Source organism: Ciconia boyciana, chromosome 23 (assembly GCF_034638445.1).
Source record: "Ciconia boyciana chromosome 23, ASM3463844v1, whole genome shotgun sequence".
Taxonomy (NCBI): domain Eukaryota; kingdom Metazoa; phylum Chordata; class Aves; order Ciconiiformes; family Ciconiidae; genus Ciconia; species Ciconia boyciana.
Genome location: NC_132956.1, coordinates 5,674,765 through 5,698,354, shown reverse-complemented (window position 1 = coordinate 5,698,354; position 23,590 = coordinate 5,674,765). Strand labels below are relative to the sequence as shown.

Below are 23,590 nucleotides of genomic sequence, written 5' to 3'. Positions count from 1 at the left end.
AAAGACATTGAATAGATTTCCATGTATCTCAGAGAAGTATGTTCAAGTTCTTATTGTTTATGTTGGACAGATGTTTCTGCTCTTGCACAGCTTTCAGTGCTGCTTTTCCCCATAGCGGTTTCCCAATGTCTCGCCTAGCTGCAAGGCTAAGAAGGCTTTGCAGTTCTGGATGGATAATCAATAGATTGCTCTGGTTTTCAGACTTTTTTCCCCCCTCTTTACTTCTTTATTGACCTGTTGCTCTACTGAAAGCTCAGCCATTTAGGAGGCAGATTAAGCCACGAGTTGTTACGTGGACTGTGTATTTTTACCCTTTTGTAAGCAAACTCAAACCCTGAAATTGTGAAACTAGGAGAACAACTTGGGTTGTGATTTCTTTAATAATCCAATCACCTTCTCGAACTTCTCTGGTCCCTGGGATGGGGTTTGGTAACCTGTTACAAATGGGGCAAGACAGTTTTGAGCAGCATCTTGCAAGACTCTTGAATACCAGGGACTATTTGCTGATTCCGACCTCCCAAGAGGCTGGAAACTTAGGCTGGGACCCCAGGGTACCACTAAAGCAGTCCACCAGCTTGGGCAAGCAGCTTTTCTCTCTGGAGGGCTCACTTCTGAGGCCCTGCTGACTGCCCCGGGCTGCTTCCCCAACACATCAATGTGACATGTGGCCCTCCACATCGCCTGGGGCTTCGGCAGCTAAGTGCACACATATTGCAATGTAGTAATTTTTAATGAGTGGCTTTAGGTATTAAGACATCATGTCATCCACTTCTGCCCACTGCTGTTGTTTCACTGGCCATTTGGCTTAGAGTGAAACAGGGAGATATAAGACAGCAAGAGTGTGGTCAGAGACAGAAGCAGGTTGGGAACAGCCACAGCTAAGTACTGGCTGGCTGTAGAAAAAAACCTTCAAACCTGTCCTGGGCAGCTGCTTTCTTGTGGCTTGAGTGCTTGGTGTTTGCAGAGGTGATGAAAATAAATGGAAATGAGGGAAGACCTTTGTCTATACTGTTTAGAGGCTGCAGTTTCTTGCTACTATATGAAGCTGGAGTGTTAGATGCTTTGCAGAAATTGTCGCCTGACATACTGAAATCGGCGTCCAGGATCTATGGGGCATCTTCAGGATCGATTATAGCTACACTTGCATTGTGTGAGTATGATAAAGGTAAGGGCTACGCACTTCCATTTGTTCTGTGTCTAAAGAGATTGAACGTCTGGAAATTTTGGAGTTGCAAAAGATCTTTTTTTTTTTTTTAGTTATCCTTAATCAGTGGTTAATTCCTCAGGATTTTACTTCATTGACTTCTTTAAGAGTGGAAAACATGGGCAAATTAACCAGCACGGAGAAAATAGACTAGATACAGTTATTAAATAAATCATTGCATCTTATTAATTTGAATTAATGGTAAAAATATCTAATAAAAGAAAGAGAAGCACCCTCCCTAATAAGGCACTTGGGGTTGTTGGTAGATTCCTAAAACACAGAGGGGAAAGAAAATATTGAATATGGAGAGGATCAGGGTTGCCGTTGCATGAAATAAAAAGAAAGTTATAGTCCCAGAGCTGAGAAATACATTAGGGGGCATAAATGCAGAGCCAACAGAATGAAATGTTACGCAAAGGCTTCCTGACAATTTTCTCCCCTATCTCCAAAAATTTTTAAGATGTCTTGTGGAAGAAATGGAGAGAAATGGGAAAAAAAAATCAAAATACTTCTGCTTCCTGCAATATGGAAGGTCCTTGGAAAATCTGGGTCCACTCATGAGAGCTTCAGCCCTAATGAAAATAATGCCTTTTTATGAGCATTTACCAGCATGGTAGAATGCCCCTTTACCAGGTGGAAGTGCAGCCCAGAAAGTACGTAAATAATATAAGGGATGTGGAATGATTACTTTGCTTTAGATGTGAAGCTGTCCCTCAGTACTATGAAAACCTCTTTCTTGGGGTATCTCGCTGGAAGAAAAACCCCTAAAATCTTAAAGGATTTCTTAAACAAACATCTGCCTGCAAACGCCCACCAGCTGGTATCTGGAAGGCTGCATGTTGTCCTCACCCGCTTGCACGACTGGAGGAACGTGGTGATTTCAGAGTTTGCCTCGAGGGAGGACCTCATTCAGGTGAGAGCAGCCACGGCCGCCCTGCGAGGGAAGGAGCCGTGTCAGATTTACTGCCCTTCCGTGCCCCACAGCGTCCGTGGGGGAAGCCTGGGGCCTCGCGGTAGTCTATGTCATGATTTCTGTCCTTACCACCTTCTGAAGCCAAACATGGTCACAAGCTGAAAATAATTAAAAAATCAACCCTTTTGATTGCTGGCTGAATTATCTACAGAGCCTGAGTATGCAGGGAGCAAAATGAGGCATTTCACAGGTTACCTTCCTACTTCCCCAACCCTGGCTGTGGACCAGACCACGTCTGGTCCACAGTAGTCAGTGGTGCCCAATAACGCAGCCATGGGTCCCCATTTTGGCATTCACAGATGAGCCACTATTCCCAAAGGCAACAGGTTTTTGTGGCTCTTTGCTCACCTCCATGCTTTCCATACCCACAGGTCCTGATATGCAGCTGCTTCATCCCTCTGTATTTTGGACTTTTACCTCCTGCGTACCACGGGGTGGTGAGTAGCCTTGTGGTCTGGAGACCCTATCCCGGGTCAGGCCAAGGGCCCATCTAGCCTCTGTCCTTTCTCCAGTGGTGGCATTAAGCATGTTTATACGCGTGTTTGCCACCAAAGTTGCTTGGTGCTGTGTTCACACACTGTCTGCAGAGGGAAGAACTGAACCCAGGTGCCCCACAATCTGACCTCACTGCAGACAGAACTGACCTTCTCACAAAAGTGTCCGTCCTCACCCTGTCCATGGGGTTAGCTCAACTCCTTTCTGCTGCACTTTCCCCCAGTTTCATTAAAGAGTAATTTTTTGGCTGGAAGGGAGGAGGTGGTGGGTGTAGACCTGGAGCACACGGGACAGTGGTCAGAGCTGTTCCCTGGAAGGGGACCTCTGTCGCCCCAGTACCTCAGTCTAGTTTGGGCCTGGGTGGAGAAGAAGCCCCAGATGCATGCACATGTGACACAGCACTCTTCTCTCTGAGAAGAGGAAGGCTCAAGATTCCTTGTTTTCTCTCCTAGCGTTACATTGATGGGGAACTCAGCATGTGGCGGGGCAGCATCACGGCCCGGACCATGATCTCCGTGTCTCCTTTTGCCGGTGAATATGACATCTGTCCCAAAGATGGCTCAGCTGCCTTCTTCAATTTCGTACTCTCTGACTCTGTTTTACAGATATCAAAAAGAAACATCTGCCGCTTTCTGTACATTTTTCACGTTCCCGCAGATCAAGTGAGCTGCTTCTACAGGTACCCAGAGCCATGAGGTCTCTATAGCTGGCCCGTTGGCCCTGACTGCCACCTCCCCCCTGCAGGTTCACAACCAGTTTTATACTGATGGCTACCAGGACACAGTCTCCTTCTTAAAAAAACTGAGTAAGTGATTGGGAGTGAGGAGCAGGTAGGTCGGGTGCTTCTCTTACAACATTGGTTTGCTGATGAGAAAGTAAGAGATGCTGTCAGTGCATCTAGAGTGACCGGGGCGGAGAGATCTGTGCATCCCTGGCATTGCCAGGATTACTTGAGTCCCATCCTCTCTGTGGCCTCTCCTGAAGCTCCCTACTCACCCCTTCCCCTCTGATGATGTTAAGTCCCCTCTTCTTTGCCATGCTGGGCATGGTAGAGCTTTCCAGGGAGCGCAGGTCCCCTGGACCTAGACAGGAGAAGTGTAGGCTTGGGTGCCCTGCGTGGTGTTAGACCCACTGATGCACAAAGCAGCAATGTTTGGTGATCCGTGACCCAGAAACCCAGCTCAGATTAGCCATGCACTGTGGCCATCACTCCCCCTATTTTCCAGTCAACCCTGGTCATGCCTCACATTGCTGGAGACCTGGTAGCTGAGCGACAGGCAGTGAGAGCTGGATTCTCTTCCCACCAGGTGAATTTGGTATAAATTACCTTGATGAGGGCTTTATGCTTTCATTGTCCAATGAATCATGTCAGAATGGTGAAGGGACCGTGTACTGGAAGCCAGAAACAAGAGTACTTCGCTCCAGAGCCACAGACCCTGAGGATGACACCGAAGAGAATCCAGGCACCACCCGGGCAGCAGATGAAGTGGAAGAGGAAGCCCCACACCACCTTCTCCACCATCAGAAAGGTAGAGGACCAGCACTTCCTTTACCCCATCAGTTTTCATTAGCTAAGTGACACTTGCCCAGGGCTCTCACTGCCAAAAGAGGCTGTCTGGGTTTTTGCAGGCTCCAGTAGGTAAAAAACATGAGGAATGGGAAAGAGTCCGCTCTTGGGTCAATGGTTATTAGTGAAGCCTCATGCTGAACTTGTTTTGGGTGAGGTTTGAGGACTTAGGCTGTGGCCAGGTCAGAAGGGCCCTTTGGAGAAGTAGCTCTTTCTTATGAAGAAAGCCATTTACTCACCTTGCCAGGTAATAACAGGTTCTACCCATGTATCATTTCGTTAAGGGCGAGGGAAGGAGCAGTGTCTCAGTGATGAGAGCTGGGTTTGCTGTGCCAGTCAAATAAAAATTTCTACTTGGTTACTCTGGTGTGCAGCCATGTGTAAATACTTTAGTGCAAGAAAAGCTTATTAGAGCTGCAGGTAAACCTCGACATGTATCATTTTTAAGCAACATAAGGCAGGTTAAAACTTCTAGTTTTCTGCAATCCTATGCAAAATAATGCCCTGTCCCATTTCAGTTTTGACACGGAAAACCGGTGAACCCTCAGCATTTCAGATTCCAGTTTGTCTTATTCTTACTAGCGGAATACGAAGAAGTATGTGCTGGAGTGCAACATTTCTTTCAAGTTTATTATTTATTTTCTTTTGCTTTCTGAGTTTTTCAACATTTCGGAATTGGTCAGCTTAGGAAAACTTACACTGCTTTTCCAATATGATGATGTTTAAAATATTGCTACATAAAAATAAAGAAATAGTAAAAAAAGACCCAAATATTGTTCTGCTATATCTACAAGGACCACACCAAATGAGGAATATAAAGGGGAAAGAACAAGATCATTACCATTCCAGATCTAAAAATAAAAGGTTGGAAAATGTAAAATAAAAGCAAAGAAGACATTTCCATTTAAAACAAAACAACTCTACCTCTGGGAAGAGACCCACTATAGAAATGCAGGACACAGTGTTAGGCTGTACAGTTTGCTTCCATGCTTGTTTTTTTAAAGGCTTCATCAGTCCAAACTACGTGGAGCTTTGAAAGCAACATAGTAGGAACCAAGTTTCTCTGGAGGTTGGGCAGGCTCTGGGCTGTAAGGAGTCTCTTAGTCTCTGGTTTGCATCTGGGCTGCAGCATTTTGCACCAACCTAAGGTTGTCTGTGGAAGCGATCAAGACTCATTTGTTAGGCCAGAGAGCAACCAAGAGGTAAGTCAGGGCTTTTAGTCTCCAGGGGAGAAGCACATTGGATTTTTCAGGTCTGGGAAGGAAAAAGCCCTGATGATCTAGGCCAGGAAAAGGCTGGTTTACTGTTTATCTGCACAATACTATAATATCATTGATGTTACCAAATAAGCAAGGGTATAAACCTGCAAACCACTCGCACCTGTTTTCCTGAATAAGTCAGAATATCTCCAAGGGACTACTGCTGTGGTAGGGCCTGCACACCAGCAAGGCTCAGGCTGGATTAGCAGGTTAACCGCTAGCATTTGCATTTTTATCCATGTGCCCACCAGGACAGTTGCACCCTCCTTAGTGTCTAGACTAGAAGCAGAGTCTGGCATAAAGCACCTGCAGCCAGACACACAGATGGGACCGGACACATTTGTTTTCTTTTGGCTCAGTGGCATGGATCAGGCCCCAGGACTCCCCTTCCCCCTAGACCTGCAGTGGGGTCTAGCTTTAGAGAAAGCTCCTGCTGACGTGGGTTGTCTCCAGTCTCTCATCCCATCCACCTCAGGCTTCACATCTCTGAGTTCCATGCAGACCAGGGCAAGCCACAGGACAGTGCTATGGGGGCAATATTTTAAGGAGATATCCCAAGATATCAAAGATATCAAAACCTGCTTATCCCATTACCCTGTAGACAACAGGAGGGAGGGAAGCAGCCCCGATCAGGTATTGAATCCAGTTTGTCTCACAAGAACTGCCAGAAGTGTCTGTCAGATTGACCAATGTGGTTTTACTCCCTTTAGGGCCACACCAGCCACAGAGGAGCACTTTTGATCCCACTGCTGCCCTTGGCCCCAGTTCATCTTTTAAACAGAGAAAGAGCAACTTGCAACCCAGCCTGCAGACAGACACCACGATACACTGAAGAGCACGCTGTGGCAGCAATGTCACCAGCACAGGCAGGGCCACAGCCCCGCTCCTGTCCCCCCCGCAGGCCCCAGGTGATTCCCATGACCCACCTTCAAAGGAGGCATTTCAGGCTGAAGGCAGGACCTCTTGCAGCTGGTTTGAACCGTGTCCAGCTGGGTTTCCCAGCTTGCTTCCCTTAGGGGGGATACAAGCTCCTTGAGAGCCAGGAGATGCCAAACTTTGCCTCTGTCCATTGCCTCTGGCAGAGCCTCCTCTTGCCATTAGCTCCAAGCTCATGCAGAGACAGCACCAGGTGTGCTTGCTTGAAAAGGTAGGGGATTAATAAAGCAAAAGACAGCTAATTTTAATGAGGAGTCATTAAATACTTATATCTTAGCACATCCCTGCAGGTTTGGGGCAGGAGGGCTCTGTGCTGTGACTGTTCTGGTTTGGGTGTTCCTTGTAGGCTATTTTTTGTTAAAGTTCTCAAGGTTTTACTACCTTTTTATGGTCAAGCACCGTGTCGTGTAAGGGCAGGTGGGATGCACTGGGTAGTTCAAAATATGCTCCTGTTTGTGGCTGAGGTTTGCAGACAAATTTAGTGGATTTGCATGTCCAATTCCTATTTGGGAATTTTCTTTGGGGGATTTTAATTCCCATGTGAACAGGGACAGTGTAACTGCTTGAGGCTGACTGAAATGGTTATATCCTGCCTGGAGGTGGTAGTGCTTGCTAGGAAGACCAAGAGCCTGGTAGAAGGGCTGTTGCAGAAGTGGGGCTGTCTGCCTGGGAGGGAAAGCAGAAGTGCAGCATGAGCAAAAGCAAATGATGGGCTGACTGGCCCTGCTCCTCGCCCCAGGCCCTGCTCCACGACCCAGGGAGTCGTGGGTGTCTCTGTGCTCTGACCTGTGGCAGGAACATAGTCACAGTTCACAAGCTGCTTTTGAGCAGCCTGGCTTTGGCTGCAGGGGTTGAGATGTAAATCCATCCAGGATGGAAGGGAGACAGGAGTGGGTTTCAATGGATCCAATGCAAAAGAGCATCCAGGTTTCTTTTAGCAAGCTCATTGCAGAGAAAATATTCCCAGGTCATTGATTTCAACCCGAGATAGCAGAACATACAGTATTAATCTCTCACTGAGCATTCATAGTTAACTTTGAATCTCTTTGCATCAGCACAGCCTTCAGCTATTCCCCACATTCGTGCCTGCAGTCTCTAGGGTGCTTTGGATGAAACTTCCCTCTGTACCGTTTCCCTTTGTGCAATTAAACAAGCTGTTTACTCAAATAAACAACTCGTGCTCTTGTGATCCATTTGTTCCCCATCGGGAACCAACAAACAGGGGAAACAGTTGGGGTACAGCCAATCCATCAGCCTCTGATGTGCAAATTGTATTTGGGATGATAAGAGTGCCAATTCATTCTACGTACAGACCAGCGACACGAGGTGTGTTTGCCTGGGCTATACACTGTTCATAGCAGAAAATTGCATGGAAAGAACTATGGTATTTGTGAAATGTCAGCTCTCCCGGTGCAATAGGAGATTCAGTCTGCAAGGCTGTCATACTTTGAAGTAGAGGGAGGTTAATCTTTAGGTTTCTCCATCCTTCTCCACAGCTGCGAATTCAGAGGGATCCAAATGTACACCTACCTCCACCGTCAGGAGAAGCAGGCCTCCGAGGGTGTATGAAGCTCAAGAATAGGTAATTGGTAAAGTAACTCCAGGAAACTGGATAAAAATGAGTTCCTGCCCAGTGTGATGCTCCCTAAGGCTTCTCCCTCTCTCCGTTTTCTGTTTGATGAATCTCGGAAAGTTTTTGAGTGGGAGGCAAACGCTTAAAATGTGACATTTCCTGGCAAATGTCTGCCCTGTAATCTGCATTAAAGCAGGGGGAGGGATGCTGCTGGTGATGAGCAAGTGGAGTGGCTAGGGAAACCGGCAGCCAGGCTGTACACACATGCAAGTAAAGATGCCCAATCTCCCCTGCGCAGACTGCGGTTCGGCTGTCATGTTAAAGCAGGTCAGGCCTGGGCAGGGAGACTGCAGCATCAGCACCGGGAACAAAACCAGCCGGTTTCCCCAGGTGAAAAAAACACTCTCAAAATACTCCATAAAAAACCAGCAGCCGTGCCGCTGTGTGAAATGAGCTCCGGTGTCGCCCACTGCTTCCCCGGGGCAGCAGAATCGCATGGTGTCCGAGATCCCCAGGGCCCATCCAGGACGGTTACCTAAGAGAACAAGCTGGCAGTTAGTTGAGTCAGGGTCGATGATCCAACAGGGACAAGGAGCCCCAGGGACATTTGCTAATGAAGGGCTTTTTCATGGCTGAGCATTTGTGTAGCTGCCTGCAGTATGAAATCATTCTGTACAAGTCTCTTCACCAGCTGCACGTGAAGTAACTTGCAAGCAGGTTTTAGGGAGGTATGGCTTAAAAGCTGTATGTGTGACAAGTTAAATGCCTTGAATCCTTGAGAGTTTAGTGCCAAAATGCCTCTCAGGATCTTGGTGTACGTGCCTGATGTCCTGCTAGGACAGAGCCCAGCAGATAAATGCTCTGGAACAAGAATATGTTGCCATAGGGAAGCGGCACTAAGCTAGTTCATAGCTTCTTTCAGATGTCACTAAATAAACAATATCACGGGGACAAAAATTAGCTACTTTTAATGTGGAGTACCCCAGATTTGGAATTTTTAGCCACGCTTAGCATCAGTGACCCATGGGTGAGGTCCCCCGGGGTTTCCCTGCTCTGCACCCTGCCCTCCCTCTGCTGAGGGTTTGCATCCCCCGAGCACCTCACCTCCTGGCCACGGCTCTCTTAGGCAAACCAGGCACCATGGTTTGGAGGAGCTTCTGGAACCGTTTTACCATGGAGCTGATACCTTCCAGCAGCCCCCACAGCTTCTTCAGCCTGCAAAAACAAACAGGCAGATTTTAATGACCAGTAAATGCAGCAAAAGGGGGAGGGTGTTAATGGTAAAGGCACACTGTAATACTCTTTTTCATAACCAAGCAGTCCTGTGGTTTTCCTGCTAGCCATACCCGCTCTCCCTGAGAGCTTGCCTTCGGGGAATACCAAATCCTCCTGCGGAGGAAGGAGATGCCACTAAGCTTATTTATGCCGTAGATGTGCGTCAGCTTGCCCTGGTCCCTAGAAAAGGAGGGACTCGCCGCCAGCCCCCACTGCCCCAGACACTGCCCCATGTGTTTCCCATGGAGCTGCCATCTGAAGGATGCTACAGCCCATTGCACGCCCAACGCTGGGCTGGCAGGGATGCCTGCGTGCCTCGTGCTAATCTTGCACCGCATCCCTTCAGGTGTCTCGCCGCTGCTGAAGGCACAACCACTGGTTTCTATGTCACTCTCGGCTTTGATGCCTCTATCAAGGTGTTCTTACCCCTTCCTGACAAAAGCTGGCAGCCTGTAGGGCTGCAACAGGACCTTTGACAGTGGATCCTGCAGTCCGGTCACCTGCTCCTTCCTCCACATGGCCAAGCCTGTGCCCATGAATGACAACACAGAAGTAAATAAAGACCAGTAATTAGAAATAACCCAATAAATGCAATAATTCCTCTTGTCCAGCAACTCTTGCTGCAGCTCAGCCTGTAGGTACCGAAGCCCAGGCCAGGATCCAGCTTGAGCTGCTCTTACAAAGCCTCTTTGCGAATGGCTACTGCAGGTTTAGAAATATTTACTATAACAAATACCTCAGTAATGTCTTAAATATAATACTTCTCCTCTCAAAGACTGCAGCAGCCCTCAGTGGCCCCAGCCACCCCCAAAACCCAAGATCAGTACCCCAAATCCTCTACCTGGCAGGAAGCAAGGAGCCAGACACTGCGGTACCCTTTTGCACAAGCCGGTGAACATCCTGTTGGATTGTGCGGAGTCGTTCTTCCCACACATGCTGGCGAAGCGGAAATTGCCGTCAAAGTAGTTAAAGCCAAAGGCATCTGTGAGACACGGAAAGAAAGGGCTGGTGTTTGGCCGGTTGCATGGGTCACGCAATGCCGATGGGCAGTGGGTCACGCTTCTAGGCTGCACTTCGGGTCTGGGGGTGACACTTACTGTTCCTGTACAGGAAAAGGGCAGTGTCCTGGTACCCTTGGGAGAAAATGTCATTCAAGACCTGCAAGGAGAAACACTTGAGGTCACTAAAGAGCCCTCTATCCAGGCACTGGCAGGAGCTATCCAAGGCTGTTTGACCATGGAGGGTTGGGATGGCTCATTTGGGAAGGCAGCAAGCACAGGCTGGTTTCCAACCACCAAAGCGCTAGACCTTTGCAGGTTGTCAAACCAGGGTGGACCCCATCCCAGGTTGGCCACCCACCAGCAGTGTCCACCAAAAAAATGCACTGCCCTTGAAATCTGATTAATTAGCGATGGAGATTGACCCGAACCTTAAAAGCTTGGGAAGGCAGGTCCGGCACTAATTTGTTTTAACCAAAACAAAGCTGGGAAGACAACCTGGTGGGCTTACCATGGTGCTAGGTGGAAAGAGAGCATAGCTAATCCTGCAGAGGTTTTCTATCGAGATCTGAATGCTGCCGTTGAAGATCTGGAAACAGAAGAAGATAGCGGGACAATCCCGCGGACAGATATCGAGCTCTCCCGTGAATGGGGACACAGTGATCACGGCTTCCTCCAAGCTGGAAACAGGCTGCAGGCCGGTGAATCCTCCATCAACGTATCGCTGAGAGGATAGAGCAGAGGGAGGGTTTGCTTTGAGGATTGCTACAGCGTGGACGTGAGGGCAGCGTCACCGAGAGGAAAGCAAGCATCTGCAAAGGCAACATCTGCCGCGAGCCAGTCCCAGTATGTCCTCTCTTCCCACTTGCAACAGCATCTCTTCCCACCCCTTGCTCTTTATCCTGGCCTTTGCCAGCTCCTTCTGCTGCCCTGCCTACAGCACCCAGCTGGCTCCTCGACCAGGTGCTGTAATCCACAGCAGTTATTAAAATAGAAATACAATTATTTTAATTCACAAAGCTTTGTAAAGTTGTTTTGGCAGTCATTAGCCAATTCAAACATCACTGAATTTACAGTGTCGTATAAATTTCAAGTCCTGAGCTCAAGCAGTAGGGCTCCTGAATTTAATAATTGCCTGCAGATCCCTGGAGGATTACTCACTGGGCAAGGAAAATGTCATTTGCTCTATTCCAAAAAGAATCTTAATTTACCACCCACCTCAGTGGGATTTGAGGTTGCAAGGACTGCAGCTGATTGAATTAAATGCTCGTGAAATAACGGTGCAGAGGAGCCTGACGCGGCAACGCCACTGAGCTCTGGGTCCTGCAAACTTATGCACTTTGTGGGCAAGCCCTACAGTCAGGGTAAGCTGGAGACTGACCGGACATCCGAGGACTAAATAGGCTCAATCAGTGCAGCCCAACAAGAGTCAAGGAAAGATCCTAGCTCTATCCCAGCTGCAAATCTGGTATCGTGGCTTTGTGGGCTTTGACACACAAGCAGGTCACGATGCATCGGCTACTCCGTGGTCCGTCTGCACATGCTCCACCACCACGCTGCTGTGCTCCCCTTTCACTGAGGGTTAGCAGCAAGCCAGCCCAAATTTGTTGATGTCACTGCGGTGTTTCACAGAGTATGAATAGGCGCATGGCTGGGGGAGGATCCTCCCATGAACTTGAGATATTTCAGCCATCCAAGTCTGCACCTGAGCTAATGGAGACATCTGCACTGCAGACAGATCCTGCTCAGGATAACTGGATTGTGTGTCAAAGTCCCGAGTGTGGGCATCCTCTCGTCTCACTTTGGAGATCTGCAAAGCAAGATCTAGTCATCCAGGCTCTGTCTGTAGGCAAAGCAGGAGAGGGCTCTCCACATGGCAATTCCACCCAGCTATCATCTTAGGATGGGATGAAGAACAAGCTAAAAGGCTTTATCATCCTCCATCAACTAAAGAAGAAGCCTAGACATATATATCCCGCTCTGCTCAAGGGAATGTAAAGTTCAAACCCAAGAACATACTGCTGGGAGCATATGTTTTATTGGAAATACCACTCACCACGCCTCGGTAGGATGGAGGGATGAATCCACAGTAGATAGGAAGAAAGCAGCTGCAGAGGAGAGCCTGGGGGAGGAGAGGGATTGCAGAAGTAAATGTTCCTGTCAAAGTTCTCCTGGACAAAAGCTGTTGACTGGTGCCTGCAAATTCAGGCTTGACAAATCGTCTGGAGCCAGGCTGTCGGTACCACCTGGACTTTGCACTTGACTGTGTCAAGAAGAAAGGTTTCAAGAAGGGGAAAATATCTCATTTCAACAAAGTTGAAACACTTCTCTTGAGTAGGGCAAAGCAATTCATTCTTTATTTTTATAGCTGCCAGCAATATTAGAGTTATGTATCCCTTTCACTGTCCTTTGACGGTGGGAAGGTGAAGCTTTGGGGTAATTTTTCATATTTGTGGGATTTTGGACAAAACTAAGACATCCTCACAATGCATTTTCATTTTGCTGGGATTTGTCAATGATAAAGCCACTGCTGGGCCTTTTGCAACCATTTTGCACCAATCTCATCAGCTGGGAATGCACATCCCGGGCTCCTGGGTTGACCTAGGGCAGGCGCCACGGGGTGAACTCCAACATCTCCATGGACTTGCCACCCTCTACTGTCTCCCTGGGACAAGCAAGCCCACGACCTCATGGTCAGCTCTGTTAGGGTTTTACCCTGGGATTCTTTCCCCAGCAGCTAATTCACTGGTTAATCAGCTGCTTGTTGTTTGGCAGCACAGACGCTTTGTCCAGCTCTTTCCTCCCAGGAAAGTGCTGAGGCAATGAGGAAAATTACTGCCAATGGGGCTTGGCCAAGGAGAGACCTGTCCAGAAAGCTGAGAGGTCATGTTAGCATTAACACAGCTCTTTGCAAAGAGTCATTAGCACTTATTAGAGCTGGCCAACTTGTCAGCATCAGCTTTTTCAGGCTGGAAACAAACCTTCTGCTTTTTTAACATGGTTTATTCCTGCTTGATTCTGGACCAATAACATCTTCCTCCCTCCCTCCAAGCCTCATGGAGCTCACTGGGGTGGGACCACGGCTCTGGAAAAGCTTCCTGACGCTCTCCCCATCGTGGGTAGAAAACAGTGCAGTTAAAGTCATCAACGCTTGGGTACCTCCACCCCAAGCGGTAGGTAGACATCTTCCTACGGCATCAGAGGAAGGTCCCTTTACCTGAATGAGCTCCTCTTTCGAGCTGAACTCAGAGGCCATGACGTTTTGGCCATCCGCCACCCGCGTGAGTGAGATGTGCAGCCGCCCCGAAGCCAGCTGGTAGGAGTCTTCTGGTAGCATCCGCTGCAAAACAGTCTTGATATTTGCCAGCAAGCTGCACTTGGGAGAGAGAGGGCCCAGGATGGTTTTCCTGACTTCCTTTGCCATGGCAAAGAAAAATTCCTTTAGGTCATCTGACACAGAGGAGGGGGAGAGGAAACAGAGAGAAAGTCAATATCCCTGCTGCTCTAATAGTTATATTTTTAGTCCTGTTTTTTAACACTCCTCACAAATAAAGCCTCTTGCAGCCCCTGTGCGTGACCCCAGGACAATACTGCTGCTACAACGGGGGACACTGGGGCAGGACAGAAAGGGGGAGATCACCCCCATGATGTCCTCAAAGGACAACATATTGCTGAGCACGGCCTCACTGGTGAAATCCCCGTCTGCACTGGAGATGGGTGCTCAAGATGTGCCTGCCGTGGATTAGGGAAGGGCTCCAAAGAGCCCCGGGGAAGGGGGATGCAGGTGCAGACACGGAGTTATCGGTGCCAATGTGACTTGCACAACATGTTCCTGCCTTCCACCTCCGATTTTGCGCAAGGGCAGCCCCGGGCTTCACGGGGGAGCTGGGACGGCTCCAAGGTGAGGACAAGGGGCAGACCCCCACCTCCTCTGCTTAGGGCTTTCCTGCAAGCCAAGCACCCTGGCTCCACCGTGCTGGGATTCCCCGCTCACCTGAGCTCCCCCGGTGACCTCCCAGCCGGTGTTAATAGCCATTACATGCATCTGCACGTCCCAGAAGCTGGATTAAAGGAGCAGAGCTGCAGAGCCCTGGCCGAGGGCTCAGAAGACACCAGGTTTTAAAAGCTGCACAGTGACGGGGGGAAGAGGGGTGCAGCAAAGCCCACGGTCAGTCTGATCCCGGGGAGGGAGCTTGGTCCCTTTGCTGAAATGGGGAGCTCGCTTGGGGGAATACCCTACCTTGGGCAGCTAAACTCTTGCAGCAAAAAGCTTATCTGGCTCCCCAGGGCTGCAAAGAGCCATCCTTGCACCCAGGTGGGCTCCCCAGGACCCTGCACCGGCACGAAGCCACGGGCTTGCCTTAGCACCATGGCTTTGTAGGGGCAAAGGTTTCCGGGCTGTCTCGTGAGATTGATTTAAAAGCACAGACAGACAGATGGATTAGATGGAGTGTCCCGAAGGCAACTGGAGCAACACAGGTATTAAGAGGGGTTATAAATATTTGAGCAGATGTTCAGGCCATGTGGCGTGATGATTAGTGCTCGGTGGGTTCATGCAGGGTCCTCAGGGATACCGAAAGAGCCGGAGACACCCCGGGCAGGTGATGCACCCGCCGGGCACTGTCTGGCTGCTCTGTGTCCTGGAAATGGGGAAGAACATGGAAAAACTGCCTGCAAGCTGCCGGGCAGGAGGTGAGAGCTGACCCCAGCTTTGGGGGCTTTGGCTCTGGACAGGGCTTTGACTCGGGGCGAGCGAGGGATGACCCTGGCATGCAATGCCGTGACTGTCTCTGCCTGCACCAGCTTGCTGGTGACAAGCATGTGCCCAGGAGGTGACCTGTGGGGTGGCAGAGGACAGCCTGGCTCGGAGAGCTCAGAGCTCCTCACCCAGCCTGGGTCAGGGCAGGGGCCGGGTACACGACCACAGCCACCCCATGGGACACCCCATCACACCTTTAACCCTCTTTTTGCCCCAGTCCTCCCCAATGTGAATTTGACAGAGTTTGTGCCATATTCATTTTCCTTGTTAGAAACCCAACCAGAGTCATCACTACCCAAAAGGTCTTTTCTTCTCCTGGGGAAGATGTTTTGGGCACAAGATCATCTCAGCACCTCTAAGTGGATGGTGCCTACCACCCCTAGTGAAGCAGACCCCCATTCCAGCACTGGTGCCCACAGCAAGAGCAGTTACCAAACTGATTTATACCTGCTGGACAGCCCCAGCTCCATCCAATTACACCAGCACGAGGAATCCGAGAGGAAGGTTTTGGGGCCCTTGCTGATTCGTAGAGGAGTTCACCCCCATATGGGCAGAAAGGTTCCTTTCTGCTTTGTCTAAATGTATTTGCCAAAGTTTTGAATTATTTTTAGCTCCAGCAGAGTGGTTCTAGCATCCACCAGAGCTTTCAGGAACTGCCTGTTTCCTCCCTGCTTCCTCCGTCATTATTTGGACCTAAAACCCCCACTCCTCCTAAATGTCCCCATTGCTTGAAGTGGGGCTTGGATCAGCCTTTGAAGACTTAGGTCTTGTGTACACTTGTTTACACATGGACACTAGTTGGATATATGGGAGGTTGTGATTATTAAAAGCAGATTAACTGCTCTGAATTAGTTCTACACATAGATGATCTTATTGCTAGGTGGGCCTATTTCCACGTTGCCTAAGATTGTTCAGAGTAAAACCCCTTTTGCAGCAATAAGAGAAACCCCAGCCCTGGGCTGGAGTGGGGACTGCTGTTGCCCTGGGCATGTCCCGCTGACGAGCCCTTGAGCTTTTGCCAAGAGGAAAGGTGCTCCACTATCTGGAAATGGGAATTGTGCCACATCTCCCTTTGTGCTGGGAAGGTTGAGTGGGATAACCCAAAGCAACACGCAAACAGGGCTCTCAGCTCTCTAGATACCTATGTGACGGCCACTCGTGTCCCTTCATAGCTAAGGATGCCAAATGACCTGATCCATAAGGGACAAGGGGACTTTACATGGGCATAGCCACCCACGGCAGCCACGCAGACTTGCTTTGGGACACATCTCAGCTTCTTAGACACATCATTCCTTAGACCTCGTAGCAGAAGAGAAGGAGACCTGCTCCTTCAGCAGGAGCAGGAAAATGAGCCGGTAACATAGAGGTACGTCCAGATGTACCCATGCAGTATCTCCCCAACCATCTGAGATAACATTCAGCCAGTGTCCTGGTTTCAGCTGGCATAGAGTTCATTTTCTTCCCAGTAGCTGGTACAGTGCTGTGGTTTGGATTTAGGATGAGAATAATGCAATAACACACTAATGGTTTAGTTCTTGCTAAGCGGTGCTTACACTGGTCAAGGACTTTTCAGCTTCCCATGCCCTGCCAGCGAGAAGCTGGGAGGGGGCACAGCCAGGACAGCTGACCCCGACTGGCCCAAGGGCTATTCCATACCATAGGGCGTCATGCCCAGTATAGAAACTGGGGGGGTTGGCTGGGGGGCAGCGACCGCTGCTCGGGGACGGGCTGGGCATCGGTCAGCGGGTGGTGAGCGGTTGCATTGTGCATCACTTGTTTTTGTACATTCCTTTATCATTATTATTATTATTATTATTATTATTATTCCTCTGCTGTCCTATTAAACTGTCTTTATCTCAACCCACAAGTTTTACTTTTTTTTCCGATTCTCTCCCCCATCCCACCTGGAGTTGGGGGGTGGGTGAGCGAGCGGCTGCGTGGTGCTTAGTTGCTGACCGGGTGTAAACCATGACAGAGAGTAATAATTGGCTTTTTCAGCTTACACCACCCAAAATTGCTCCAGAGTGGCTGCCAAAAGTGGCAACATCTGCAGATTTCTTTTATGCCTTGTGAGTGATATGAGTTACACCAGTATCACATCCCCACTGGTGCTTTAAGGCAGTAGCTCCTCTATTTCTATTTTGAAATAAAAAATCTATAGTAAGGAAATCTAGACAGTAAGTGTCTTACCGAGGTTGATGCCACACACCACGGCAGCGGCGATGAGCGAGCCGGCGGACGACCCATAGACCTTGCACGCAGACTTGAGGAGTTCGGGAGCCAGCTCCAGGAGGGACTGCACCACCCCAACCTGGTACAGGGCGAGAAAGCCACTGCCCGAAAAGGAGAGCGAGAAAGGGGTGCTCGAACCCCGGAGGTCCTCCTCGGCCATCTCGAGATCAAATTGGCGTATCCGGCTCGATGTCTCAGGTTGTCCTTTTTCACCAGGTGACCCTTAAGCTCTCTTCTCCTCTGCTTTCTCCAGGCTCATCTCTGGCTGCAGAGGAGTGCAGAAGATGGATTTTCTACCTTCTTTTATGACAGCTGCCCGAGGTGTTTAGATTCACAAGCTATTTTAATTGCTGCCTGTGCTAAAAACAGAATTTTTCCCCTGATCAAAACAGCTCTTGTAATCCTCGACCACAGCCCGCTCAGATGCTCAGGGCTGAATCAAGGCTCCCCTTTTATACCAAGTGATCTGAAGTGCCCCGGGAGCTCTCCCAGAGATGCTCTCCGCATTACTGTGCCCGTTACGCTTGGAAACATGCATGCAAAATTACCTCTCTGCTTCGTGCTTTCTTCATCAAGGGTGTTTTCCTAAATAGGATTCTCTGTCAATCCCAGCTTAGGCACAGCTCAGTACGGAGTGAGTAAAGGCTTGTATAAGACACTTAAAGCCAGAGGGTGTTACACAAGGGGTGGATGCAGGGCGTTACTTTGGGTTAGGTTTGGAAATATTGCTTATATTTGCTCCCTATTGGAGGAGTTTTGTCCTTGCCTGGCTCTTGGATATCCTTTGGCAGGGGAAAAACAGGGAACTGGATTTGCTTTTCCCTTCGCCCCTCCAGCACTCTGCTCTGTAAGGCCGCAGAAGGCTGCCCGCAGCAGCACCGTGTTCCCCAAAGCTGGGGTTACTGAACCAAACTCAAACTGCCTTCGGGCTGTCTTCATTGGCTGGGCGATAGTTAAAAAAATAGGGAGAAATTCAGTAGATTTCTAGGGCCTTTTCAGCCTTAATAACCTAATGCTGCTGCCAACATGCAGAATAAAAATTGCCATTTTAAACAGATGTATTTATTAAATATTACTAAATACTGCGTCGCTTACGTTGTCCAAATACATATAGCGTGCACACTATAGAATGGATATTATGTACGTTACATTCGAGGTTGTGTATATATACGTAAGATGGGCATGTGTACTATAAGAGGCTGAAGGAGAGAGCTCTCCTTCCCCATGTTGGTGCACCAGCCTGGCCAGGACAGTACAAGAAAACAGAGGATGGTCCCAGCATCCTGGTACAACCTTTGCAATGCTGTTCCACCCCAAAGTTTCATACATTTTTCCTTGGCCTCTCCAGCCATCGCTGGGTCCCCGTGATGAGGGTTGTGTCCTGTGCGATACCTGGGGGCAGAGACCCCCCCCTCCATGTGCAGAATGTCCCTGGGTTGAAGTTTCGCTGGTAGCTGCCCATCAGCAGGCGAACATTGCCTGCAAAGCCCCCCAGATAAATGCCACTCGGCATGGCCGAGGCTGTCCTCGATGGCTGCTGCCCGGATGAGAGGACAAGCAGGAGCAAGTTATCAGCTCAAAGATATATTGAAACATTATCTGGGCTCTCCTGGAGGTGAACAACTGCTTGAATCAGGGTGTTTGCATGTGACCACATCCTGCTGTAGATACACATACTGGATTTGGTCTTCTCATTTCTTGTCTTTCCAGTGTTTGATGTTGGTTTTACATTATCCCCTCCTTGGGCGAGGCTCCCACATGTTCCAGCATTTCTACCAGCCTTCTGGTGATATCTGAGCTTGCATCTGCGTGATTTATGCCACTGTCTCCTCCTGCATCCTCCCTGGCCCAGTGCCACGCTCCCATGAGATGAAACCTTGTCATCATCCTCTTAGTAACAGCGAATTTTGCATTAATTGGCTCATTAAGTGCTGGGCTGATTTTCTAAGCCGCCCTCCCCCACTTGGTGCTTGACAAAGCAGGATTAGCGAGGACTAACGACTTCAGAGACGCGAGATCCCAGAAGCAGCCCGAGATGCTTTGGGGAGAAGGCCCCCCCGCTCGCACTGAGCTCCGGGCGGGCAGGGGGCTGTGCGGGGCGCAGGGCTGCTTTCTGCCCGGGCAGGATCTGTGCCCAGATGGCCAGTGTCTGTGATCCCAGGGATTTTCGGGCGAGGCGATTGCTTTAGCTGTTTGAAGCCACAGCAGGGCGTTTAGGGAAGGATGAAGGTAATACCAAGAGTTGGAAACCGATCAAAACCCCGGGGCTAATCACTTGCCCTTCCTTAATACCTTCTTAATATCTTCAGTGGCCACAGACAATCAGTGTCTCAATTTTATAACTAAGAGATTAAGCCAAGACGCTGGAGTCACTCACGAGAAGGCACCTGGGCTCCAGGAGCCGCCAGCCCCAGGGCGCTGCACTAACGACAGCTATGGCTGCTCCCATCCTCGTCCCACCCGGGATGGATGGGAGCCTGGCTGGAGCAGGATCCCTGCTTCGGGTCGGGTTCTTTGGGACCGGAGCCCGTTGTGCAAAGGGCTGTGCAGGTTTTGCTCCTTGTTTCCCCAGCACCGCTGCCCCGATGGGTGGGGAAATGTCCAGCGACCACAGAAGGAGGATATCTGGTTCAGGCACGATATCGGGAAAAGCACAGGAGAAGGAAATGGGAGAGAAGAGTTGTTTTTCTCCCCGGTGTTTTGCCTAGCAGGCACATCTCACATGCCGAGGCAAGATGATGTCCTCCAGGAAGTCAGCAAGGAGACAAAACCCTTTTCTGCTCCATGCAAATCCCAACCCATACCTGGTACCACGAGTTCAGATGCAAAACAAAAAGGGGCATCACATGATCCTCCCGCCGGGTCCCCACCGTGTCCCCAGCACGAACTCGCCCTGCCCCGGTCACAGCCCCAGCACAGTCCCCTGGGCTCCGGGCCGGGGATAGGAACGTCGTGATGGTTTGCAAACAGACGAGAGCGGTTTCGGTTTCTTCTGCAGTAAAAGTCTCCCAGCTTTGTTCCTGGCCAAAGGGAAACAAGGTGCTGGCGCTGCGCTTGTTGCTGGCATTGCCAGGCAGGACCCAGGAGTGGGAGTTGATGTTTTCCATGGTCCTAATTACCCTGGGCTAAATTAGACGGAGCCCCTGCAAGGTGTCCCCCCGCCTTGGGGCTTTACGGTAGCCAGTGATTCACCCCTCTGCAGCTCTATCAAATGTTTCCTTAAAGGCTTCGCAAACAGGGGGATGTTGATCTGCGTGGGGAAGGGCTGCTCCTTTCTTACGAGGACCGTGCTTCCTTGTTTTGTTTTACTTAGGGTTTTACAAGGGCTGAAAAGATGGTGTCCTCCAGGAGAGGAGGGTAAGAGAGCGGTGCTGGGCAGATGCGGGACTGTCACCCCACGCATGGCACTGGCCCAGGCCCACAGGTTTGTTTGCCACCACCATCGCCTTCAATACCCTAGATCATCCCACCTCTTGCGCACTGCAAGCCCCAAAATTTTGTCCCCTTTACCTCAACCTTTACCTCCAACCCTTGGCAAGGGAGATGCTCCTGCCCGTGGCACTGCGCTGGGCGCCGGCAATCCTCCCCGGCCCCAAGCTGCCTTAATCCATGGCCCTACTTAGGGGTCTGGGCAAAGATTAGCTGGGAACATTCCCAGCGATTAGGGTTTAATCGCTTTGACATTTCACATCTTCTTAGACCTCATAGGTGAGACCCTGGCAGCTGTAAATCCCCTCGGTCCTCGAGGGAGCGAGAGCGAGGGCAGCTCCTGCGCCACTTGGGAACAAGATTTACTCAGTTCTTGGTGTCAGATGAAGCTGCTTGGGCTAATAAATCTCCTTCTGCTGGAAAGGGAATGGCTATAAATAGTAAAAAATAGCAGGACCGCACTGTGTATCTGCTGTAAGGCTCCCTTTGTGCCACTTTGCATCTGGCTGGAAAGGAGCAGCCCACAACAGCTGTAGCAAAGCAAACGTTATTCTGTGTATAACATCCGTACACATCACCCATTAGACAAGCCTGGCTGTCATTTAGGGACCAATTTATTTGAGTTTTAGAGGTTTTTTTCCTGAACCGGACACTTGGCTGACAGCAGAAGCTACAAAAATTATGTTGTACATTCACAGTTACGTATAGAAAAGCGGGTAAATAAATACAGGTACACGAACACGAACAAACCATGAGGTTCAACACATGCACTTGGTGAGAGCTAAAATGCAAATACAGGGTGAAATTTGGGGTTTGTTTTATTTACAGACTCTTTGCCACCAGCCAGGTGGGGTTTAAGCATTCCATGCTGCTGTGGCTATCGCTGTGGTTTTCCTTAGAAGACATTAAATCCATAGCTCGGAAAATCACCCCGCATCCAGGTCACCAACAGGGACTGTCCCCCCATCAGTAAATCTGCATCCTTGGCTTCCCAGGCGCCCCAGGCCCTTCGGAGCAGTCGATGTCAGTCCGGGCTTTCGCAGTTGTCTGTGCTGAACTTTTCTCTGTCCTGCTGAGACAGAAGAAAACATCCGTGAGGTCCCTTCTCAAACTGAGCTGGTGCTATTGGTCTTCTAAATGGCTTGAGGAGGAAATTCTCCCCGAGGAAAGCTGTGGGTACACCAGGGTGCAGCAATGCCGTGCACTACAGGGCATCTCCTGACTGCGGAGATGCAGTGGGCAGGGAGAAAGCAAGTCCTGCTCCTTGGGTGTGCATGGGCCGTGCTCATGTTGGAGAAAGGCAAAGGCAGCCCAAACAGCACAGGGCAAGATCCAGCACCCGGTGACCTCCCCAGTATAAGCCAGCATGACTGCTACCCACCCAGGTCTATCGATCACCCTAAAATTACACCAACTTGCCCAACTTGCTGCTGGAAGCTCAGCCCTGGACTCGGTCCTCCTCCTTACCTGGAGAATTTTGCTGTAGGACAAGGGTACAAACGAATCCTCCAGGTAGCGGGTGCCGAAGCCCATGATCCTGTTCACTGCCTGGTTGCAGATGCCCGCCACCTTGGCGGTGAGGTGCACTGTGAAGGCAAACTGGATCTCTTGGGGGTTGACGTTGGGTCTGCTGGCCGTCATTTCCTTGTGGACATAGGCATCGGCCAAGTTCTTGAAGGAGCTGTAGGACATGTCTCTGAAGAACATCCGTAGCCGTGCGTCTTCCTTCACCTGGTTAAGAAGCAAGTGGATACGCATGTTATGAGCGAATAACTCGGTGTGTCATCCTTGAGTTGATGCCTTCGCTCCACGCTAGGGTTGCAGTTGAGGGAGGACAGACAGACAGCCACGATCACACCCAGTCGGGGAATTAAAAGATGCCATTTCCTTGATTTTACTCAGCGTTTCCCTGCACCGGGGAAATCGATGGTGTTGCTGTATTTTACAGCAGTACAGAGCTTGGCCCAAATTCCCTCAACCCCATCCAGCTGACCTCAGCTCTCCTCTCACCTGCCTGTCCAGCTCATCTCCTGCACTCTGGAGCAGGGCGACGATTCTCCTGATGGCTTCATCTGCGGAGAGAGATCCCATGTTATCTCCAGCCCTTTCTCCAAGCCTCACACCCAGATGCTGTGTTTAGTCCCCAGGAAAAATTCCCTGAGCAATGCTTATCCACCTCCATCCCTCCAAAACCCATTTCAGCCTATTGCCAAGTGCCTTGATATCCTCAGCCAGCAAAACCACCTCCTGCCTTTGAATTTCTCTCTCCCCAAATCAAGCCCTGATGCTGAAAATCTCCCCCAGAGTCTTCACATGACTGTTCGGGACACGTAAGCCCCTGGGACAGGACTGAAGCAGGGTTTGGATCCCGTGCAGGCTCTGCATGGGGACAAGTCTCATGCACGTACGTTTTCTATACGTGCCAGCGATGGAGTGCTTGCAAGGGCAACACTCACCGACCCCATCGGCGCTGGCCGGCTGTGGTGGCTCCCTGCATCCAGATGCTCTGCTCCCCTGGCTCTCGCTGCCCTGAACGATCAGCCCGATCTCTTCCGAGACTCGTGCGTAGTAACCATCGGGCTGCTCCACGTCTGCTGGAAGAAAAACCCGTATTCAGAAGTGAGGATTTTTTTTTTGTGGCCATTGATTGAAAGGACTGCAGCTGCAGCAGTGACTGCATCCACGTGGTGCTCATGCCCTCCCTGAATTAGGGCATACCGCCGGAGAACGATGGGGCTGTGCTCTCTGAACTCTAACCGAGCGGCTGCAACTTGCCCCGAATCTGCCAAAGCTTCGCAGAAATCCCCTCGCCAGCTTTTCGGCAGGGGAAGGGCTGGGGTGGGGACGGGGGTGTCTGGCGGGCTCTGCCTGCCGTGCCGGCTGCCCGCAC

General features: G+C 50.1%; 1 protein-coding gene across 1 annotated transcript; it reads right to left on the bottom strand.

Moving 5' to 3' along the window:
• Positions 1-9,129: 9,129 nt before the first annotated feature.
• On the bottom strand, positions 9,130-17,431 carry PNPLA1 (patatin like domain 1, omega-hydroxyceramide transacylase). The gene is made up of 7 exons (XM_072845041.1): positions 17,230-17,431; positions 13,498-13,730; positions 12,337-12,402; positions 10,792-11,004; positions 10,380-10,440; positions 10,158-10,264; positions 9,130-9,222 (listed from the first exon to the last, which is right to left on the bottom strand). Exons 1-7 carry the CDS (start codon positions 17,429-17,431, stop codon positions 9,130-9,132), a joined length of 975 nt encoding a protein of 324 aa, XP_072701142.1.
• Between the last annotated feature and the right edge of the window lie 6,159 nt (positions 17,432-23,590).

Coding starts and splice junctions, on each gene's coding strand:
- PNPLA1 (XM_072845041.1), bottom strand. CDS start 17,431: ATGGCCGAGGAGGACCTCCGGGGTTCGAGCACCCCTTTCTCGCTCTCC. Junction 10,265..10,379: donor CCTTTTCCTGTACAGGAACA/GTAAGTGTCACC, acceptor CGTGTCTCACAG/ATGCCTTTGGCTTTAACTAC. Junction 9,223..10,157: donor TCACCGGCTTGTGCAAAAGG/GTACCGCAGTGT, acceptor TTGTTTTTGCAG/GCTGAAGAAGCTGTGGGGGC.